General features: G+C 46.7%; 8 protein-coding genes across 8 annotated transcripts; 5 read left to right on the top strand and 3 right to left on the bottom strand.

Annotated features, from left to right (window-relative positions):
• Positions 1-3,588: 3,588 nt before the first annotated feature.
• Positions 3,589-5,086, top strand: BDV38DRAFT_295154 (uncharacterized protein; the record flags this gene model as incomplete). Its single annotated transcript, XM_032062654.1, has 5 exons — positions 3,589-3,631; positions 3,674-4,186; positions 4,239-4,267; positions 4,312-4,559; positions 4,618-5,086. 5 exons carry the CDS (start codon positions 3,589-3,591, stop codon positions 5,045-5,047), a joined length of 1,263 nt encoding a protein of 420 aa, XP_031918436.1. The 3' UTR covers positions 5,048-5,086.
• A 1,406-nt stretch (positions 5,087-6,492) lies between these two features.
• BDV38DRAFT_153616 (isoprenoid synthase domain-containing protein) lies at positions 6,493-7,364 on the top strand. The gene is made up of 3 exons (XM_032051672.1): positions 6,493-6,765; positions 6,813-6,900; positions 6,965-7,364. The coding sequence occupies exons 1-3, from the start codon at positions 6,725-6,727 to the stop codon at positions 7,304-7,306; spliced, it is 471 nt and encodes a 156-aa protein (XP_031918435.1). The 5' UTR covers positions 6,493-6,724; the 3' UTR covers positions 7,307-7,364.
• Positions 7,365-7,652: 288 nt separating this feature from the next.
• BDV38DRAFT_278536 (uncharacterized protein) lies at positions 7,653-8,420 on the top strand (the record flags this gene model as incomplete). The annotated part of the gene is made up of 1 exon (XM_032058750.1): positions 7,653-8,420. The coding sequence occupies one exon, from the start codon at positions 7,653-7,655 to the stop codon at positions 8,418-8,420; it is 768 nt and encodes a 255-aa protein (XP_031918434.1).
• Positions 8,421-9,816: 1,396 nt separating this feature from the next.
• BDV38DRAFT_278535 (Threonyl/alanyl tRNA synthetase) lies at positions 9,817-10,629 on the bottom strand (the record flags this gene model as incomplete). The annotated part of the gene is made up of 1 exon (XM_032058749.1): positions 9,817-10,629. One exon carries the CDS (start codon positions 10,627-10,629, stop codon positions 9,817-9,819), a length of 813 nt encoding a protein of 270 aa, XP_031918433.1.
• A 1,929-nt stretch (positions 10,630-12,558) lies between these two features.
• BDV38DRAFT_278534 (uncharacterized protein) lies at positions 12,559-13,272 on the top strand (the record flags this gene model as incomplete). The annotated part of the gene is made up of 1 exon (XM_032058748.1): positions 12,559-13,272. One exon carries the CDS (start codon positions 12,559-12,561, stop codon positions 13,270-13,272), a length of 714 nt encoding a protein of 237 aa, XP_031918432.1.
• Positions 13,273-14,026: 754 nt separating this feature from the next.
• BDV38DRAFT_278533 (uncharacterized protein) lies at positions 14,027-15,172 on the top strand (the record flags this gene model as incomplete). Its single annotated transcript, XM_032058747.1, has 3 exons — positions 14,027-14,136; positions 14,188-14,266; positions 14,318-15,172. The coding sequence occupies 3 exons, from the start codon at positions 14,027-14,029 to the stop codon at positions 15,170-15,172; spliced, it is 1,044 nt and encodes a 347-aa protein (XP_031918431.1).
• Positions 15,173-15,386: 214 nt separating this feature from the next.
• Positions 15,387-16,584, bottom strand: BDV38DRAFT_236409 (uncharacterized protein). Its single transcript, XM_032053460.1, has one exon. The coding sequence runs from the start codon at positions 16,506-16,508 to the stop codon at positions 15,393-15,395; it is 1,116 nt and encodes a 371-aa protein (XP_031918430.1). The 5' UTR covers positions 16,509-16,584; the 3' UTR covers positions 15,387-15,392.
• A 154-nt stretch (positions 16,585-16,738) lies between these two features.
• Positions 16,739-18,863, bottom strand: BDV38DRAFT_153585 (uncharacterized protein). The gene is made up of 4 exons (XM_032051671.1): positions 18,449-18,863; positions 18,306-18,360; positions 18,084-18,246; positions 16,739-18,017 (listed from the first exon to the last, which is right to left on the bottom strand). The coding sequence occupies exons 1-4, from the start codon at positions 18,525-18,527 to the stop codon at positions 16,995-16,997; spliced, it is 1,320 nt and encodes a 439-aa protein (XP_031918429.1). The 5' UTR covers positions 18,528-18,863; the 3' UTR covers positions 16,739-16,994.
• Positions 18,864-19,631: the final 768 nt, after the last annotated feature.

The following is a 19,631-nucleotide window of genomic DNA, read 5'->3' as shown; positions in this document are numbered from 1 at the left end:
GACGAACTAACGATGCAGGAGTGTCGATCGCCAAGCACCCGGTTCTAATAGTAAGGATGTTACATCCCTGATGCAGCGCGGGTCACACCGTCTCAGCCCAGAACGTTAGCGCTTACTGTCACTTGAGGTAAGCTGCATGAACTAGGTAAGCCAACATGCATAAAAAGGAAACACCTCTACAATTGGTGCAGGAGTCTCATTCAGCTGATGGCGATTGTTGAAAGTTGTTGCCTTAGAAAGAATTCGGTATGTGGAACTTGGGGGCGTAATATTTGACACCTTCCTAACCACCCTGGACCCTGAGGCTTTGGTATGTAAGGGGCCATTCATGCTTCTTTGGGGCTGTTGGCTGTACGCCTGATTATAGAACAAATTGTGATAGCTGACGTATAAGCCTTTCAGCTGGTAGGAAGACCAATTTCCTTTTCTGTTACTTTGTCTAGACACGAGGATTACCATTGAATCGTGGCTGTTATGTGTGTGTGTTGCATTCCCAGTTTTTCTTTTCTCTCTTCTTTCTTTAGAATCTGTATTCTTGCTCGAGAAAGGCTGGACTAAGGTCGTTCTGTCGATCTGGTAGGAAAACAGTACTAGCATAGCTTACTTGCGATTTTGGGTATAGAGCCTCAAGGGATGAGTGCGAGATCGGAACTCAAGGCATAATTCCCAGCGAGTATCTAGTAAGCTTACGAAATCTGGTCTCTTTACCGTTGCCCTCCATAGCCTCCTGGCCAACACCGTTATTCAGGAACATTTCTCAGGACCTTTTTACTATGAATTTGAGCAATATAACATAGTATAGCATATCATAAGTGACCCAAGGTAGTTCAAGTACAATATAAAAGAATCGCTCAGGATATTCGTTGGCTTCCTGTCGAATTTACAACAAGCTCCCCTTTCCATCCCAATGGCTAGGGGTGACATCCATATATAGGCCTGATATAAAAGTAGAATACCGAGTAAAGACAGCGCTCGCTGAAGAATTCAGTGACCAGGACATCATTCATTACTTCCTTGGCAAACCATATATCGTAATATAATTGATCTCCATCGACATTCTCGTGTGTTCGTGCGTACGTGGTCATTCTCTGTAAAGTTAAGAAGTATCATCTTAAGCTTGCCGCATTCCCATAGAATGATTTCCCTCCTGTCGACTCCAAGTTAGCAAGCTACAGAACGAGGGGCCGATCCTAGACCCAGGAGAACATAAGTCCCACCATACTTTCAAAGCCCTGGGGTTTTGATCCACGTCAATGCTCTTCCCCAAGAGTCTCTGCGGGTTCCAGGGTGTTCAATCCACATCCCTGCATCAATGCAGTCATCACAGGGTTGCCTTATGCGGCTTCGGACCACTTCCTCTTCTATAGGTTTGTTGCAGATGGTTGGTGGATCTGTTTTCCGAGCTGGAGGGCATGGGAATGGGCGGCGCGGGTCATCCCTTATGCGATGGTCGCATAGGTATTTGACGATCGGGATGGGGATGAGGCACATTATACAGGCTTATGGTGATTGTATAGTTCGATACGACTTTATCTAGTTGAAGAAGAATCTTTTGGCTTTTCATATAGTATTCAAAGGATACTGATCGATGGTGATGAGGGGTAAAAAGTCCAATGTAGGACAGAGTGCTAGTTAGATCACGATTACGCCGGCTGTACTCCTAACTCACAACTGGCCTGTTAACAAACCATCTACGTCGATGGGTATCTGTTAGGGTGACATGCATAAAACGGCCAAGGGGGCTTACAGCCTGCGAGAATTGTAAATACATCAACTATCACGTAATAAATCGGTTAGCGTTCCGCTCAACCCACGGGATTTTTCACGCTTCCTAGAAATGAAGCTATTCAAAATACCGAAAAGTCTGCATTTCTTGTAGAAGATTTAAATAGCCTAACGATTGGGACAATGAATAATTTTATGGTCTAGAATACCGCAGCTAGAACACTTTGGTAGAGTGTGTACGCGCTTGTTTTCTACCGCAGGGGATATATTTACTAAGAAATAGATATAGCTTCATTAGTAGAATTTCTACTTTGTATAAGCTCCTGAGCTGCCTGAAATGAAGCGCCTAATACTATAGGAATCTACCTGGTCGAGTCCTTTTTCGTTTTAAGTGTTCTTATATATATGATGTGTAGTTCCATGGTTTCCTGCCTAATAATAGTAGCTTTCAGTTAAAGCTAGTCTATAGTCTTTAATAAACTATGCTACAGTCTTAGGAGGTGAGTTAGGGCCTTTTATACAAACTCTAAGTAGTTTCTTCAGCTTAGCTTTCTACTTTGGTAGTCATTAGAGTGGCACGGGTTCCTCGCTGAACCCGACCCGAACCCTGGCTCTGGGTCGGGTGCGGGGATGGAAGGAAGAAGCCGAACCCGCGCCACTCTAGTATAAATTAAATAATTATCTAAGTGAGAACTGTATTTCATTACTCAGTTTCAAATATATACCAGGGGTACTTTTTATACATTAATGGCACACACTTAAAAAAAGCTATTAGAACATACAATAATTCGAATAATTTTTATTTACTCAAGAATGTAGAAGAAGGTGTAGTGAAAGCACCGAGCGCGATTCTTCTAAATTAGCAGCGGCCATGCTTGATCTTGATCTTGGGTTGGCGTGAAGCGGCGCATCGTCCCTCCAAATCGGAATGAGCACCCCGCACGCAATTTCTCCTCCACCAATAAACTCTGTGGGTTTCCATTGCTCGATCTGGAGACGAAGTTTACTCAAATGAATAGAAGGTTTAGATCCGACGATGATGGCCCGCGTTCGAAATTTATATCCTGTGACGATTCTGACCCCGCGGCTGGGGAGCCATCGGCGTTGCAGCAGAACGCATGGTGTGGCACTGCGTTAATTTTTATGAGTTGCGTCGCGATGGTATGGACCGACTCCCGGCGCACATCATAAACCGGGCGTTGAGACCAGAATTCATCCCTCCTGAGATCTCATACTAGGTGCAACGAGACTGTATACGCAACTACTATTTGGCCCATCCGCAGAGCGTTTTGGAAAACTGTGGATGTGGTTTATGATACCGGAATAATTCCTGGTTTCTACCAGAAAGACAATTCCAATTGCATACGAGGTATGCCTGGTTTGGGGGAGATAGAACGATATGTAATGAATGGGACTTGCTGGGTTAGAAAGGTGGCCGAGAAAGCTGGCCCTCCCTCGAATCCTGGTGGGGCAGAATGTCCAGTCGATGTTTGCGAGATTGTACTTGGCTAATGAGCCTTTGTCTGGCAGACTCTGAGGGGCCTTGCTCGGCTAGGTTGTTTTGTAAGGCAGAGAAATAGAGAGACGGGGAGGGGAGAGTGGGCTAGTAAACCGCGCGTGCTACTTATGCTCAGCCAACAGGTTATTCATGAATTTAGTATCGGTGGATCATTTGCCCCTTACTAGATAAAGCTACTCTCTGAATAGACGCTCAGACTTCGACTTCAAAAAACCTGCTTTATGCAAAGTGGGGCTCGGTAGCGCAGTAGGCGTATATTAGCAGCTCGAGACCAAAGAATGAATTAGTTTGCTTGACTTGACTCAATCTTTATACACTTTCATACCAGCTTTGTTCCTATCGCAATGGGTGCAACCGTTGCAGTAAGTCGGTCTGAACAGATGCATGGTATAACTCTCTGCCCATATGATATCATCTCATCTAACAAAGAATTATTAGAAAAGCTCTGTGCGAAAGGGGACCGCTATGCCCTCCATCCCTTCAATTACTGCTTCGACCACATCGGCGACAAGGCACCATACGCCCACCCGCCTCCACTAAAGCTGAACGCTTACCTTCACACAAAAGCCTCCCGCGCACGATGTCAGACAGCAGAAGTGAATGACGCCGAAGCAAACATCCTGCATGACATACACTCTATCGACCTCTTCCCTAGACAGGCCGGCATGCCCTGGCACACTGGATACGGCTTTGTTCGACAGAACAGATATTGGCGTGAGGTGCAGGAGAGATATCACTCTCTTCTCAGGGCTTTTGCGGAGGATCCCACAGCACAGAACACGCCCCCTGGTGCCAAATTCACCGTGGCAGATGTTGCAATGAATGAGCTGAAGGATGGAAAGGAGAAAACGATTCGGTATGTGCCGTTGTTGTATCCGTTGGGGAATATGGAGAGAACGATTTTGGCTGGTGAGGCGCTAGCCCTCAGTTTGGTGTTTGATGGTGGGTACTACCTATTTTAAACGCAAGGATTTAGGCGAATAACAACAATTAGAGGCCTACGAGATTTTCGGAGACGATTATGTACGTTGAACCCTACTCTCTAGACTATATATGCTGATTACTAGGACCCCTCATTTCTGCAATCCCTCATGCCACCGCACAACAACAAGGATCTAACCCCCAAAACACGGCTGCAGGAAAGGATCTGGAGCTCACTTGAAAAAATGCTCGAATGTGATCGCATCGTTGGGAATGGAGGACAAGAGACCATTGATACCTTGGTTACGTATATATCCCGCGCCAAACCACCCTCCAGATTGTACGAGACCATGAGCGATTACTACGATTTTCGCTATGAAGATGGAGGAATGGGGTATGTTGCCCCATTTTTTGTTCATCAGAATGAGTGGAAGTGACGTAGTGGCGTACAGACCAACGTACGCCATGATCAAACTGTCCATCGGCTCAAGCGTCGACATTCACAGCCCAAAGCTCACGCACTTCCTCCGTCTCATCGGCGACCAAACCCTCGGTCAGAACAACATTGCCTCATTCGACAAAGAAAAAAGCCACTATCTCGCCGGAATGTTCCCCCAATTTGAGCAGTCGAACGGGGTAATGGTGATTAAACGGCTGCTGTCGCTGCCTACTGACGATGCCGCAAAGGCGCTCGGATACACATATCAACTTGAGGCTGAGCGACAGATTGACTTTGAGCTGGAGAGAATGGCGGCTTCAGGGGGGTTGAGTCATGAGGAGTGGAAGTTTGTTGATGCAGTATTGATGATGTCTGTGGGGAATGTCATGGGGTCGATTACGATGTCGAGGTATGGAGGGGCTGCGGCAAGGTTGGAGGGCTGATATCTCTTTACCACTGTTGAAGTTGAAGTTGGTTTGATTTGAAAGACGTTTTACTATATTCAGTCTAGTCCAAAATAGGCAAATGGCCATCAATTAACTCATCATTGATTAGAACGTATTTTTCTCTTATACACGGCTTGGTTCAAGCATTAAACCATGCGCAGCATTGACCTTCTCAGCCAGGGTCGGCGTTGCCTAGCGTGGATTTACTCCTTCTGCAAACCACTACCATGACCATGATCTGTAGGGGTGCTTTCATCATGAGCCAGCACACGACTAGGGATGATATGTTTATCTTGGTGGATGAGTTGATAGGTGGTAAGAGCACCGATATCTGCAGGCTTGCCACGCTCGCTTCACGGTTAAAATTTTGGGTATCTCGCATGACACGGTCTGTGCAATAAATCATGGAGTATGATTGGTTTAGGAAGTTGTTGCGCAGGGGTTCGCTTATCAGTGGCGTCCCCCCTCATCACCTCCGGCCTGGGCTACTGACATCATTCAACATAGACTCCATGCAAAAATCCGCGGGCAGCAAAGGACATGGCTCCACGTGTTCCGCTAGGCCCTTCGTCGTGCAGAATGAGGGACATATCTTGCAGAATTTGGTTTAAACGTGGCCGTCCAAGATCAGTCCCTTGGTCATTGAACCGTGGCGCTCCGGCCGACTGGCGTTCTCTGTGAGCAATCACGCCGTCCGTGCCCTGTCGTTTCTTGATTGAAGACTGCCAAGTCATTCGATATCGAGGTCTTGCATACAGCGCGTTGGTTGAGTGGCGACTTGGAGCTTTCTCACAACCCCTCCCCCCCTGTGCCAGGATTTAACCGGAGTAATTAGGTTATATTCATGGTCTGAGCGTATGTCGAAGCCAGTAATTCAGCGAAATGAGGCATTATGGCGGATTCCGCCGCAAGCGAGAGAAAAGGCCAAGCGCGACCTTCACTATGATTATACTTTTGTCGACAAACCCATGAGATCATCAAAGTCAGACGCGTGTTTGTGGTATATACATAAAATTCACAGAGGCATACGGGTGGCTTCGTGTTCCACAATAGTCATGAGTTACTCTCTTTCCACTGCGTCGAAACGCGGAACCCCGCTCTACCATCGAAGAAAGTCCGCGAGACCTTCATCGAGGGGATCAGCCCGAGCCTGCATTAAGTACAGTAAAAACCATCATAACGATACTGCACAACTCAAGTCTCATGTATGGAATTCCCTTACTCTACTGTAACCTACGAGATCTAAAACTTCACCGTACTCTGTATGAGCAGGTTCGACGATATCGAAGATAATTCGAAGCTTCGTCGGGGCAAGCCCGCAACGCATATGCTCTATGGGGTGCCACAGATGATCAACTCGGCCGTGTACTCGATGGTTACAGCCTTTGCTGGAGTGCTTGAGTTGCATAATCCCAACGTTATGGGTTTGTTTGTGGGTATGTCACGCTCTGCGTCATGCTTAGTTGTATTGGCAATAAATAAATGAACGACAGATGAACTGAAAAATTTGCACCTTGGTCAGTCGCTTGATCTATACTGGAAACACAACCAGTCAATTCCTAGCGTCGAGGAGTCCATGGGAATGGTGAATAATCATTTGTATATCCCTTTTTAATCAGAGGGTAATGGTTATACTCATCTTTATGCATCTCCGAAACTGGTGGGTTATTTAGAATGTGCGTTCGGCTGATGCAGGCTCAGTCGGACCTTTCACGGTAATTCCCTAAAACTCATCATTCTACCGATCACTGACAGTCCCCAGTAAGTCAGCCCGGTTGATGGATATTGTCAATCTGCTTGGTCGATACTTTCAAATTCGAGATGACTACCAAAATCTCATTTCAGCGGAGGTTCGTCACCGCTTCCCCCTGTTGCGCCTGACTATTACCAACGGACTGACGGGAACTGCCTTAGTACTCCAGAGAAAAAGGCTTCTGCAAAGATCTTGACGAGGGTAAGGTCTCGCTACCGCTCATCTATTACATGCGGTGTCCCGAGTCTATGAGCGCCGAAGTAAAGTCTCTTTTGTTTCATCGTCCTCCGTGGGAGGAACTACCGGTAGAGATGAAGGGGTTTATAATTGCGGAGATGGAGGCGCATGGGGCTCTTGATAAGACGTATACTTTGATTCGGGAGGTAAAGAAGGAACTCCTGGACAAGTTGCGGGAGCTGGAAGAAGATTTCGAGGTGGAGAGCCCGGTTCTTCATTTGATTCTGCAGAAGCTGCGTCTTGATAACAATGAAAATTTCACGTAGTTGGATGGTCTGTCGAGGGCAGTGCACGCTCCACAAAAAATGCATCATGCAATGTAACAGTCTTATGCTGGCCTGTGTGCTGAGACCGATTGTGCTCAATACCGGTAATATAATCCTGGTTACCAGTCCGTTCAGCTGCACTCTGTACAATGACGTGTAATACGTGGGGCTGCAGAATTAGGGCACATAATAAGACCTTCACTAGAGAGAAAGATATGTATATATCTACGCCACGCTGCATAGCCTGCTAGTTACTGACGAAATATTATATATATATATGTGTGTGTCAAGGGGACAGAAGAATACAGAAAGCCCGTTTTCTACCAACCAGGCTTCTCTACCTGCCATGGACAAAACTTCTAACCACCAGCTCAAAAGGGCAACAACGTCCTATCCCTCAAACCGAATACTCAACCGCCTCCTCTTTCTCTGTGGCCCGCTCTCCCAGCTCCTCTACCTCATCTTCTTCATCCTCGCCGACTTCATCCCGCCTATTTCCCCCTCTCTCCCCCCGCAAGAGATAGCCACCCACTTCACCTTCCACGCCCGCGGGATCAAAGCAGGCACATACCTTATCTCCTTCGTTGGCATATTCTGGCCACTCTACGGAATAGCAATCCACAACCAACTGTCGCGGATGCCGAACGTCCCGGGTACGCCACTAATCCTACAACTCGTGAACTCGTCCGCGCTGGGCATTGTTTTTAGCCTGATTGCCATGTTCTTTGCTGCGGCAGGATATCGATCAGACCGGGATCCAGCGATCACACAGCTGGCTCATGATCTTGCCTGGTTCTGTTGGGGGTTTTGTGCAGGCCCGCTTGCTTTGCAGTTTTTGGCTGTTGCGTGGACTATATCGTGCTCATCATTCTCCGCGTCTTCCACTGTTCTATTCCCGCGCTGGGTGGCATATACATCACTGGTTTTTCCAGCATGGCTCCTCGTTCCCTTCGGGGCGCATTTCGTGCATGATGGGCCTTTTGCATGGGATGGGGCGTTGTCGTTCTGGGGGTTATGGATAACAAGTGTGGTTACATTTGGTCCTGTGGATTATTTTGTTTGGAGGGCGATAGACATGGATAGCATAGGAGAATATGCCGCCCATATCGACTAGGTTAGTAAATTGATTAATTAAATTGATTAATGGCGCTCTGACAAGAACACACTTGCTGCAACCTGTTCTTGTTTCATTTCACCACGAATTCGATCTCCGATCCCAAAATAATCACTTCCCTAGTTCTAGTCTAGCGAATGGAGAAAATCCATTATTAGACACAATAATCATTTTCATAGTCGGAATTCAATTCATCCTAGGTCCAAAGTGTTATAGCTCGTGCAGACAATAATTTAAAGCTACTTAATGCGGGGTATGGCTATAATACGTGATCTGGTGATAGAAATACTTGGACTTTGACGAAATAGCAATCGCCCCCAACACTCTAATCACCCCAGTCCCTCCAAAGCAATCCCACTGGCAAGTGTCACACGTGAACAGGGTTTGTGAATGAACTGACTTTCACATTATGCTCGGGATACAGTAATTTTGATTCCAGGGTATAACAGTTCTGAAAACCGTCAGGGCCCTGCACATCTTGCATAACAGGTTGTGAAGGCCAGTGGATGTGGCTGATATATCCTGCGATGAGGAATCGAATCAAGTTACGACGCTAGCCCCTGGGTTTGCTGATATCTGCCTCTCTGCTGCAGCAGGCTGATAGGAGCGAGTCCAGTACTTGTGCTCGAGGTTCAATCAGCATCTGTTATCCTCTACGTTATTCCCGCTGCCTACCATCAGAGGTTCCCATTGCCATCATCCAGGCTAATGGCTACACCTTTTGTTTTCTCCTACCGAAAGAAAGCTTCGCTGGCTTGCTTCATGATGGAAAACTGTATCCGTGGAACTAAATAGAAAGGCAGGGGAGTTGTGTTTAGAGTGTGAGGTAGATGCTTTGGTGGCAATTCAAACTCCTATCCGGGGACTAAGCTCATAGTTAATTTAGAATAATAGAGAAATTGATAATATAAAGTTGTGTTGACCGTTGTGCCACTTGACCAAAAGACCGTAGGCATTTGGTCATGCCTCGAACTCAACAATCTAACAAGTTGTAATCCTTTCTTTCTTTCTACTACCATTGCTCACTAGCAACCAGTCATACGATGAACCCGTCACGCATGCACCGCTCGGAAAGATCCACATTGACTCTCCGATGCATAGTGTGATCTCTCTTTGGCTCGAGATAGTATCGATCGTTCCTGATCGATACGTTCAACAGCAAGATTTGGTGAGCCCACTTCCTCGCCAACCTCACTGGCCAAGCCTCGTCTTCAATGATGGCACACTTGTCTTCCCAAAGCAAGTCTACTTGCTCCTCTCAGTGCCTTTGAACTAGACCTCCATAATTCATCGGACACCCCTATAACACGTTTACCAACGGTTGAAAGCAGAGTACTGTGAGAGTACATAAAGCCACGTTATAATCTAAGCTTTATTAAGCTAAAGAATAGAATTTTCACATCGAAACAGGCACCTCATAAGAAAGCTTGCTGACCCCCTTTTGTCTCGCAATCTTCCGAATGGTGATAAACCCGGTCAAACCAGTATGTTCTACATGCGTTCCACCACACGGATTGGCGTCAATATCTCCAATCAAGGCGATCCTTGCCTGCCCATTCTTCCCCAGCTGCAAGCCCTCCACCATATTTAGGTCGGCATTTTGAATGCGATCTTCATCCCACCACTCCGTAGTAACAGGAAGGTTCATACCTACCAATTCGTTCACTTTATCCTCAATAACCGACTTATGCTCAGTATAAAGCAAGCCCTCGAACTCCATACAGGCCTGCCCCGGCGCATGATTCGCCTTGACCTTCTTCCTTTCCCCAAGCACAGGGGCTAAAAGCCGCATAGCCAGACCGATGATATGGCCTGCTGTATGGAGTCGAGAGTGGTAGTCGCGTTTTGCCCAGTCAATGGCCTGTGAGACTAACTGGCCGTCCGTAAAACAGAGCTGATCGGTGAACTCCCCCAGGTGGATAACAGTGCCATCCAAGGTTTTCCGGACAAGTAGAACCTTGAAGGTAGAGCCGTTACTTGTGTCTGCGAGAGTAATCACGCCTGTATCGCTGGGCTGGCCTCCGCCTTGTGGGTAGAACACCGTTTCACGGGTGATGAGAGCGAAGCTTTCTGGCGCAACTGTCTTTGCCAGATTCTTTTCGCTTTCTGTTAATTGCGATATCGGCTGACAGGAGAGGACTGTAGTTGTCCACTCTCGTAGCGAGGCGTCGTTTAGATAGAGAAGCTCTGTTTTATCCTGGTGAGCCATGTTAGTTGCTGTATTCTACGAGTGAAGGTCGATAGTAGCATGTAGATACCATTTCATAAATTCTTCCAGTTAGTGTGAGAGCAGGAGGGAGGGAGGGAAACTTGTCCTTTTTATCTCCGCTCGCATGTCTTGGTTTAAATTATTATAGACTGAGGCCCGGATGTCGTCGCTCCCGCGCACCTCATTAGGAAGGTGGATCGACTCCACTACTCGTGTTGTCTGTCCCGATAAGCGAGATTTCTTATGAAATGGTTTGTCTTGTCTTTGCTCTGGGTATTTGGAGTACGGGGATTATGCTTGAGCCAATCATCGACACGGACGCGAGTTGGAGTATGTATAGAACGCCGTTATTCTGGCTCCCTACCAGAGCTTGAGAGTGTATCGTGAGTATAAGGAGAACGACTGAAAAACCCAGCAATAAGACGCTAACCGAGTCGTTCAGCTGCCACTCCAGGTTGGCGCCATTCAAATCGCAAGTAGCACATCTCAGCCAAGGCCAAGATTTGATATACGAACGCACTGGCACCCTCAGGCCTGAAGGAGCTCGAATTCATCCCACGCTCCCACAGCCAATTTTCCAACGCAGCTTTCGCAGGAACCCGGCTGATAGTTTTGCCGGACGTCTCAGAGCCTCGTATTACTCCCACATTATGCCATCCGGTGATACAGCTGAAAAGCAATCGACTGCTTTTCTTGCAAGAAACGGGTGTATCTGGCAGGTAGAAGTTCTTGGGGAAAGTTGGGGTTGAGTGGGGTCAGGTGAACAGCGTTCCATAACGTTCGTCAATCTTAATCTCACCAGACTAAATCTTAAGTTAACCACAACTACAATCATGTATAAGCCGGCACCTCCAAGACCAAAGAAAACTAACATCATTCGTACCCGCTCAGGATGCAAATTATGTCGTCAACGCCGAGTAAAAGTTCATGATGCTCTGACCCCACTGTTGGAGCTACTAAACTGATTGTTCATAGTGCGATGAGAAACAACCGTCATGTACTGCATGCACGCGGTTGGGTCGGGTCTGTGAGAAATATGAGCTCGGTTTCCAGTTTCGCAATGTACAAGTGTCACCTAAAATGCCATCAAATACTCGCCGGCAAGTGAACAATAATGATAACGGGAATAACACTTCCCATACTACAAGCACATCTCATGTCTCGGGCGACTTGGTAGTGAGGACCGTCAAGCATAGCCTATCGCCAGGTCTGGTATGGACGAATAGCCTGATACAGTTAAACCGGTCTGAGAAAGAGCAAATATATATTGCACATTGGGACGAAAGATGTGTTAGAGCCCTACGCCTACTCTCTCACGACATCAGCGCACTAGCCAATGAATACCAGCCACTTAAGAATTCCCTCCTAGCATTATCTGCTTGCAATTTGAGTCGCTCACTACCAGAAAGGCAAGCAATTAAGGGCAACGGAACGTTATTCAAACCAAACAAAAATCACCTACTCTATAGCCAAGAATATTATGGTGCCGCAGTTAGAGAAATCGCCCGTACACTATATGGGAGTAAGATCTGTTCAAGCCCGACACAGATATTAGCGACTTTGGCTCTGTTCTGCTATATGGAGTCAGTGCTGGGAAATTTCAGAGCCCTCCATTGCCATCTTGATGGTATCGGGGAATTCATCCATTTGCATCTTTCGTGCCTTTCGTCGGACGAGCTCGGAAGAAATCTGATTGCAGCATGGCTACAGTCAAAGTATCAAAGTTGGTGGCTGAGGATGTACTTTAGTACACTGCATTTTCAGCGCTATCAGGCATCATTGTCTGCTCCGTCGGAGATAACTTCAGCCCTATATTCATTGAAAGCCCGACGAGCCATCATTACATCAATCATGTCCGAGTCACATCGAATCAATACCGCTGCAGTACTATCTCTCTGGCGGGACAGTCATGTACTTACCATGGACAGCATGTCAAGCTCAATGGATGGCTGCATTGCCCTTTTGAGGGCAGAAGAAAAGAAACTGTGCGAATGGCATTCGCAGCTGACACCATTCGAGCTTCCAACGGAGTCATTTCCTGGTCTCGATGAAGCCCAACCTAGTAATGGGCACATACGGCCCCTCCGATTTCGTCGTCACCCATTCGCCATGAACTACGCCTATTACGTTGTTGCACGAATTATGCAATCAGCGTGTTTTCTAAATGGTCTCCAGCAATACGCATCCGATGATCAGACAGTACCAATCAATGATGAAACTATCAGATTCTGGATGCGAATACTCCTTCGTATAGTAGCCGGTCTCAGTAAGGCGGAGTGTGCCACACGAAACGTCTACACGATTGGTATGTCAAACCTATTGGTTGCCTGCATACTTCGATCTTCCGACTTGGACGTTGGTCTGTGGATTCAAAACTGGCTGCAGGATTTCCTATCCATACCAATCCTTGAGGAGGGAAGTTTTCCTATCTCCCAGGCCCTGGAGATCGTCCGCCTCGTGAACAAAGAACGACGCTCGGGGAAGGATATCTATGCGATTGGCGTAACTAAGGAAGACGGTGGTGGTACTGGGAAATATTTTTCATACCAGAGCCAGACCATCTACGAGCTTGTCTTACTGGGGAGAATACGTGAGACAAACTACTTGTATTCTGAGTCAGTATCTGTGGAATGGGCTATATGAAGAATACAGTCGTGCGCTGCTTCTTCTTCTTTTCTTTTTCTGAAGGACTCACCCAACATCACTATTCTCCTCTTCTCTGCAAGCTCTAGCCTGAGACTACCATCAGAAGTACCAAAGTATTGCATAAAGGACAAAATGCGACTCTGAAACTGCTTTAAATATTGGCAAATCTTCCACACTGTTGGATTCCAGTCTAGAGCATCCACTACCGGGGGGTTTTGGCGACCCACAGAGTGCCAGGATAGTGTGCAACAAGATCTATTGTCCAAAGGGCTGTTTATATAGCAACAAGCTAGGAAAGTGTGTATGAGATGACTCTCAACTTAAAACGTGTATGAGGATATGCAGCAGCAGAAGTCTCATCAAGAACACATAGCATCCGTGATATCCTGGGTTCGACGTCACAGGGAAGTGCTTAGCCTGAGCATTTTGACAGTGGTGAATGCTGAGTGCTTCATGTAGGCTGTGTTGCTGAGGCAATCGAACTCGTGCTAGTAACAATGACCTCCGGCAAAGTGAAGGCTTTACTATAGAGAAATATGAGTAGTAGGGATCACTCTCAAACTTTTTACCTTGCCTGAGGCCAATATTACTAGCGCAAGTTCAACCACTTTGGAACATGATTCAATACGCACCCACTACTGTCGCGCGGTTACCGTTCCCGAGGCTCCATTTGGCTACCTACCATGTCTCCGGGATATGGAGCATAGTGGCAGTTCATAGTCTACGATACCGGTTACAAAGCAACACGAAAATGACTAAAGCAGAGCTTCTCGGCTTTGGTCGACCGTTAGATTGCTACTATGCCTTCCCAGAATGCAGCTTCCCGCATGTTCTGCGACAGGATGACATTGAGCTTCCTGGGTAAAGTAGGACCGCTCCGAAAACACATCGTGTTGCTGATTCTTGTGACAGACGAATGTGTACATATCGAGAAATCCTCATCATGATAGTCATAAATGCTATCACGGACGAGCCTGAGTGGGACCGGAAGGTAGGGTAACTATTGGTGGAGTGACTACGAAATAGACTGACAGTCTTTTAGGTCTTTGACAAGGAAACCACTGCCAAATGGCGCAGCGAGATAGTTGATAGTGACAAAGACATCACCCCTAACATGATAGACTGGATCATAGATGAGGTGAAATGGAAAGCGGAGAACTATTCCACTACTAGTTTTGTAGTCGTCTTCGATCCTGGAGTCGTCAAGTCGGACACTGCAATCTCAGAGGAACTACAGAACGCATTGAAAGATGGCGTGCGAACGCTGGAACATAGTCTTACAGAAAAGGATTATCATCCAGGTTCCGATGACAGGATTGTAGACCTTGTACATCCATCCCTTTTCCCAGTCGTCTTTGGCCGAACAAGAGCTATCTCTGGCTCTTTGATTAAACGTGAGGGTTGCCTCGATATCATCGGACAAGAAACAGTTCTCCCTGTTCCTGCCGAAGACGACCTCACATCGGACAGCTTTAAACATTATAGCTGGGGGTTTCAGTGGTTGCCTTGCGACGTGGATCTCCTCGATCACGGGTCATGCGCCATAGTATCTTATATCAACAATCTTCACCCGCAGCAGAATGCACACCTCTACCATATCATCGAGAAAATCATCGCCCAGGCTATTCCACTCTGGAATACAACATTGACCTGCATGAACCATGCCTATTGGCGAATCCCTTACAATAGAGTGGAATTTGAGGCTTGTGTCAGCGGCAAACAGGAGTCAGACGTCGGCGAAGAGAGCTCTGATGACGAGTCATGGGAGAGCGAACGGTCACGGCCAATTAAGGTTATTAAGCATTGGTTAAGGCGTTGGAGTCGGGGTGGAGCATCACAGCTTACGGCGCTACTGCCCCTTCTCTACACTAAAGTGCGGCCCATGTTAAGGACTTAAATGAGCGTTCTGATGTATGTGATTCGAAGAGATCTTTCCGAGCGTGTTGTTATTGCATGTCATAAAATTCCAAGTCTACAAGATGTAAAAGTATTACAGCTAGCACGAGTCAACCAGAGTCTTAGTTCAGATAATTGCTCCTCTAATATAGTTTTATACTGAAATAGTTCACCGGACGAAACAGCATATACTCTACTAAACTTCCCAATCAGGACCCAATTCAAGCAGTTCTCTCCCTCATCTCACCCCCAATATCCACATCCACCATAGTATCATGAATCATATACAAAAGCCTCGGATATTTCGCCATCCAATGCCTCCCCACCTCATCCAAAAGACTCGCAAAATCCAACAAAAGCCTCCGCGCATAACTAGCGCCCCCGAAATACGCTTTCCCACAGAGAACAACCGGCCCCCCAAAACGAATAAAGTTGACAGCAGGATCATCGGCCCTCAACTGTTCACGTTGACCTTCCCCAGAGACACTATCAGTCATGCCCTCATCACCGACAACCTTCCAGTCAATGTCTGCCGTGGCAAGATCGAAAACATCAGTGTGCCTAGTCTCCGTAGCCCTAGTCGGACTAACCAATGTATACAAAGCAAGAACAAGCGCAGAATTCAACAGACACCGCGCAGGCTGGAATCCCATACCATCCATCGGCTTCCAGTTCGAAAGGGTATGGAATATCTGGGCGGCATGTAGACACGCTCGACGTGCAGCGGGGGTCTTTGCCCAAAGACTGATGGCCCGTCGGGCTGCTTGCATCGCCTCGGGGCCTTCTCGGCCGGCAGCACGTTCATGGAGACGGATATCGGCTGTTAAGAGGAGACATAGATTATGCCAGATAACGATGCAATTTGGGTTTGAGTTGGCCAGGATAGTATCATAAAGCTGGATGAAATGTATAACTACATTAGTTATTGAAGTTGCGCGTTTATCGAGGTTGTATATTCGCCAGGGTATGTGTTGATGCCAATCTGCTTGGCTGAGGTCGGAGCCGATGATCAGACGGTGGTAGTTTGCTGTCAGGCGGACGAGAATGGCGGACATTATTCCGTAGAGGCATGAGATGTGGACTTGGCTGGGGAGGGTTGGGAGGTGGAAGTCGGTGTGTGATAGTTTTATTGTTGGGGTGGTGATATTGAAGCCGTTCTGAATTAAGGCCATCCAGTTGTGTGTGGATTGGGCACGGTAGAGTGCGAAGTCGCATGGAAGGGCGACGTGGAATGTGCTTGTTGAGATGACGGGGCTCATTGAGAAGATTCCAGCCAACGATGAGTCGTAGAGGATAAGACCGATGATTAAGCTGAAGACATATTTAGACGAGTTCATGATAGATATGTGGAAGGCAGTACTACTTTTTTATTGACTCGATTCGACTCCATAATTTCCATCGGATATGGTCGTCGGTGGTAGTTGAGAAGAGAGAGGCTGAAATTTGTCCAACGTCTAAATAAAATAGGCCGAGATTTTGGGCTGCCTAGATTGTTATCAGCTATATGTACTAGGAAGCACAGTCCGAACTGAAGAAAGAAAGAAAATACCGTTAGAGTGTATCCGTACAGCATCTGCGACTTAGTTGGACAGATATTCCCCTGTGAGAAGTCCTTAGACGTGGAAACAGACCAGACATCGTGGGACATTATAACAAACCTCAGTCACGACGAGTAGGAATAACATGTGATGTGCTAATGTAAGGTGACTTAGCATCACTGATGGATTGGAGGCACTGGGAGTCGTAGATATAACGCGTTTATAGACTTCATCTAAGAGTGCCTAAGGGGACACCGAGGCTCGAGTTAGTTGCATGTTGGAAGCTCAAAAGGTGAAATCCAAGTATACCGGGTATATGTGATAAATAAACCGCACTGCCTCCTCTGTCTTGACAAATGACAAGCCGATAATGCACATAGTAAACAGCAGAAGTGTGTGGACGGTCTGCGGCTTGAAAGTAGGTACGTGCAATATAGGATAGGTAGGTTGATATTTATCTAAATAAAGGTAAAGGCCTTGTTCAAAGATGCCATTAAAATTCTCACAAAAGTAATGTTCATCACATGTGTCAGTGATTTGGCCATCACTGCTAGAACAGCGGCATTGTCTCTTGAGCAGACCTCGCTTCAAATTTTGAAGCTGTGACCTAATTTCATGGTTTAAGCAGATCTCAGCATGTCCTGCGTGCTGTGGCTGTTGCGAAGATTCTGTGCATGTCCCATAGTCATGTCTTGAGAATATATTCGCTGATGACCCCGATATAATTTCGTACCAGATCTGCGTCTCGACAGTGAGGCGTTGCGGTATTGACCAGAAGTTTTGGACCTTCTTCACATTCTGACGGATATGAGCAGGATAGCTCCTTGGTCCGGCTTCAACTTGGGGGCTAATAGTCAACCGATCCGACGTTCCGTTCTCGGCCCAAGGTAGAGCTAATTCTTCGGTGTTGGCACTTGTCGTTTCTGTCGCCTGGCCACCTGGGAGACCCAACAAGATATCAAGAAAGGCAGTCCCAGAGTATATGTCACCAAATATCAGTGGGCTGCGATTGAATTCTGATATCGTTCCAGTTGACAAGTGAACTTGGTCGGTGACCGGGAGTAACGTCTGGTCAGCTGTTGGATACGAGCCGTAACCACCCCTCCCATCGGTATGCACGTGCGATGGAGACAGGCTACGTGCAGTTAAAGAAGGAATCATCTTTGTGGGACCTCCATCCCAGCCAACTGTCTGCGGTCTTACAGGTAAATCATGCGATAATCCTCTGTTGGGCTCGTATGCATGATCCGATGGCGACAAGGCCAATGGACTTGATCGCGATCCGGCACCAGCAATGTTTTCCCCCGTCTGTTGTGCCATATTAGTTATAGCCACATTATTCGGGTAATAAACAAATAGCTATGATTAACATACCTCAGCCGCGGCATAACTTGGGGCTTCTTCACTCGTCTCATAGCCAGACACCTCAGCCAATTCATCGCGCAAAGCTCTCTTTCTGTTTAAGCGAGCCACATTTGCATTCGATGGCGATGACGCCAATTCAAAATGGCCTCGTTGATGACGAAGGAGGACATCTCTATTTACAACCGTTAGCCATCCATCCGACCATCTCCCCAAAGCTTCGGGCACCTTCACCTCCTAGAAAATGGCTTGGAGCAGATCTGACATTGAAAAGGCCGTTCTCCCGTATCTAGAGTTGGAATAGTTCGTCTTGTATTTAGCCCCTGTCTTCCATGGTTTCAATACCGGCAATCCACCTGGGACAAAGAAAAGCTTACGGGACAGTCGGTGTCGATTTAGATGTTCTCTTTTGGAAAATGTTTTATTGCATTGTGGGCAGGATACTCGCTGGGCCATAATCCTGTTTCCATGAAGCCAGTAGCCTACCCGCTTAGAGAATAAAACTTATAATAAGCAAACCAAGGAAGATATCTTGAATGTTAGAATGAGATGCGGGTAACTCGGAGTCTTTTCCGGATAAAGATTATTTTTAGTCAGCAATTTTTACTCTGCTACTACGTAGTTAATCATCATGCTGTCACTATCGACTTGCGATAGCCCCTTAGGGCTGAAATATTTCCTAGCAGGCTACAACTAAAGTGTGAGTAATAGTTGGTAGAGGTACGGAGCAGTTGGGTATTAAAAGCAACATATGCAAGTTTCCTAAGATACCATTATTGATTTCTTAGTGTGCGCGCCACGGACCTCGGCAAGGTTTATGAACCAATAAAGGTAATCAATCATCTTCTGGAATGCCGATGTTGCAATGTTCGGGATCTTGTGCCGGTTCTCGGCCCGATCTCAACGTCACCAACCAACCGGGCGGATTCTATTTGCAAAGGTTTGTCTGTTTTGTTTTTATTCGAGAATTGGAATGTTCGGTTTGATTACAGAATGAACCCTTTTCCGCAGTTAACCGCCTCTGAGCGCTTGTCGATGACATTTAGAGGATCTTCCACGGAACGGTGCCGAGTTCCCGCGGAGTCGGCATATTGACAATTGACCTTAAGGTACTCCATAAAGCACCCTAGATTCCTAGAATATCAATTAAGCTCAGGTTAGCATAGCGAAATCTACACGATGGATATAGTAGTTCCACGTACTCTCTTTCCTGGAGGTGTACCAAATCAACGTTGTCATAGTTGGAGACTATCATGAAGATAGATATATACCAATGTCTCTTCAGCCCAATTTACCCCCCTGCAAAGAAAGTCCTTGCACAAACGCAAGTAATTAATCATATAAGCTGGTAAAGATGAAAAGGACTCTAGCTCTATTCAGAGAAATTCAGGAAACATTCTATACAGTACACAATGAACATATAACTCCCACTTAGATTGGCTTTGGTTCAGGATCGACCTATTTCCAACTCATTCACTGTGTGGCTCTGGGCGGATTGGATGCCACAATTAGCCTTCTACAAAGCAAAATGCGGCTTTCAAAAAGAAAAGGGGGAGAAAA

The sequence above is a fragment of the Aspergillus pseudotamarii genome, assembly GCF_009193445.1.
Source record: "Aspergillus pseudotamarii strain CBS 117625 unplaced genomic scaffold BDV38scaffold_5, whole genome shotgun sequence".
NCBI classification, from domain to species: domain Eukaryota; kingdom Fungi; phylum Ascomycota; class Eurotiomycetes; order Eurotiales; family Aspergillaceae; genus Aspergillus; species Aspergillus pseudotamarii.
Note: the sequence above shows the minus strand (reverse complement) of the source record. Positions and strands in the feature narration are given on the sequence as shown.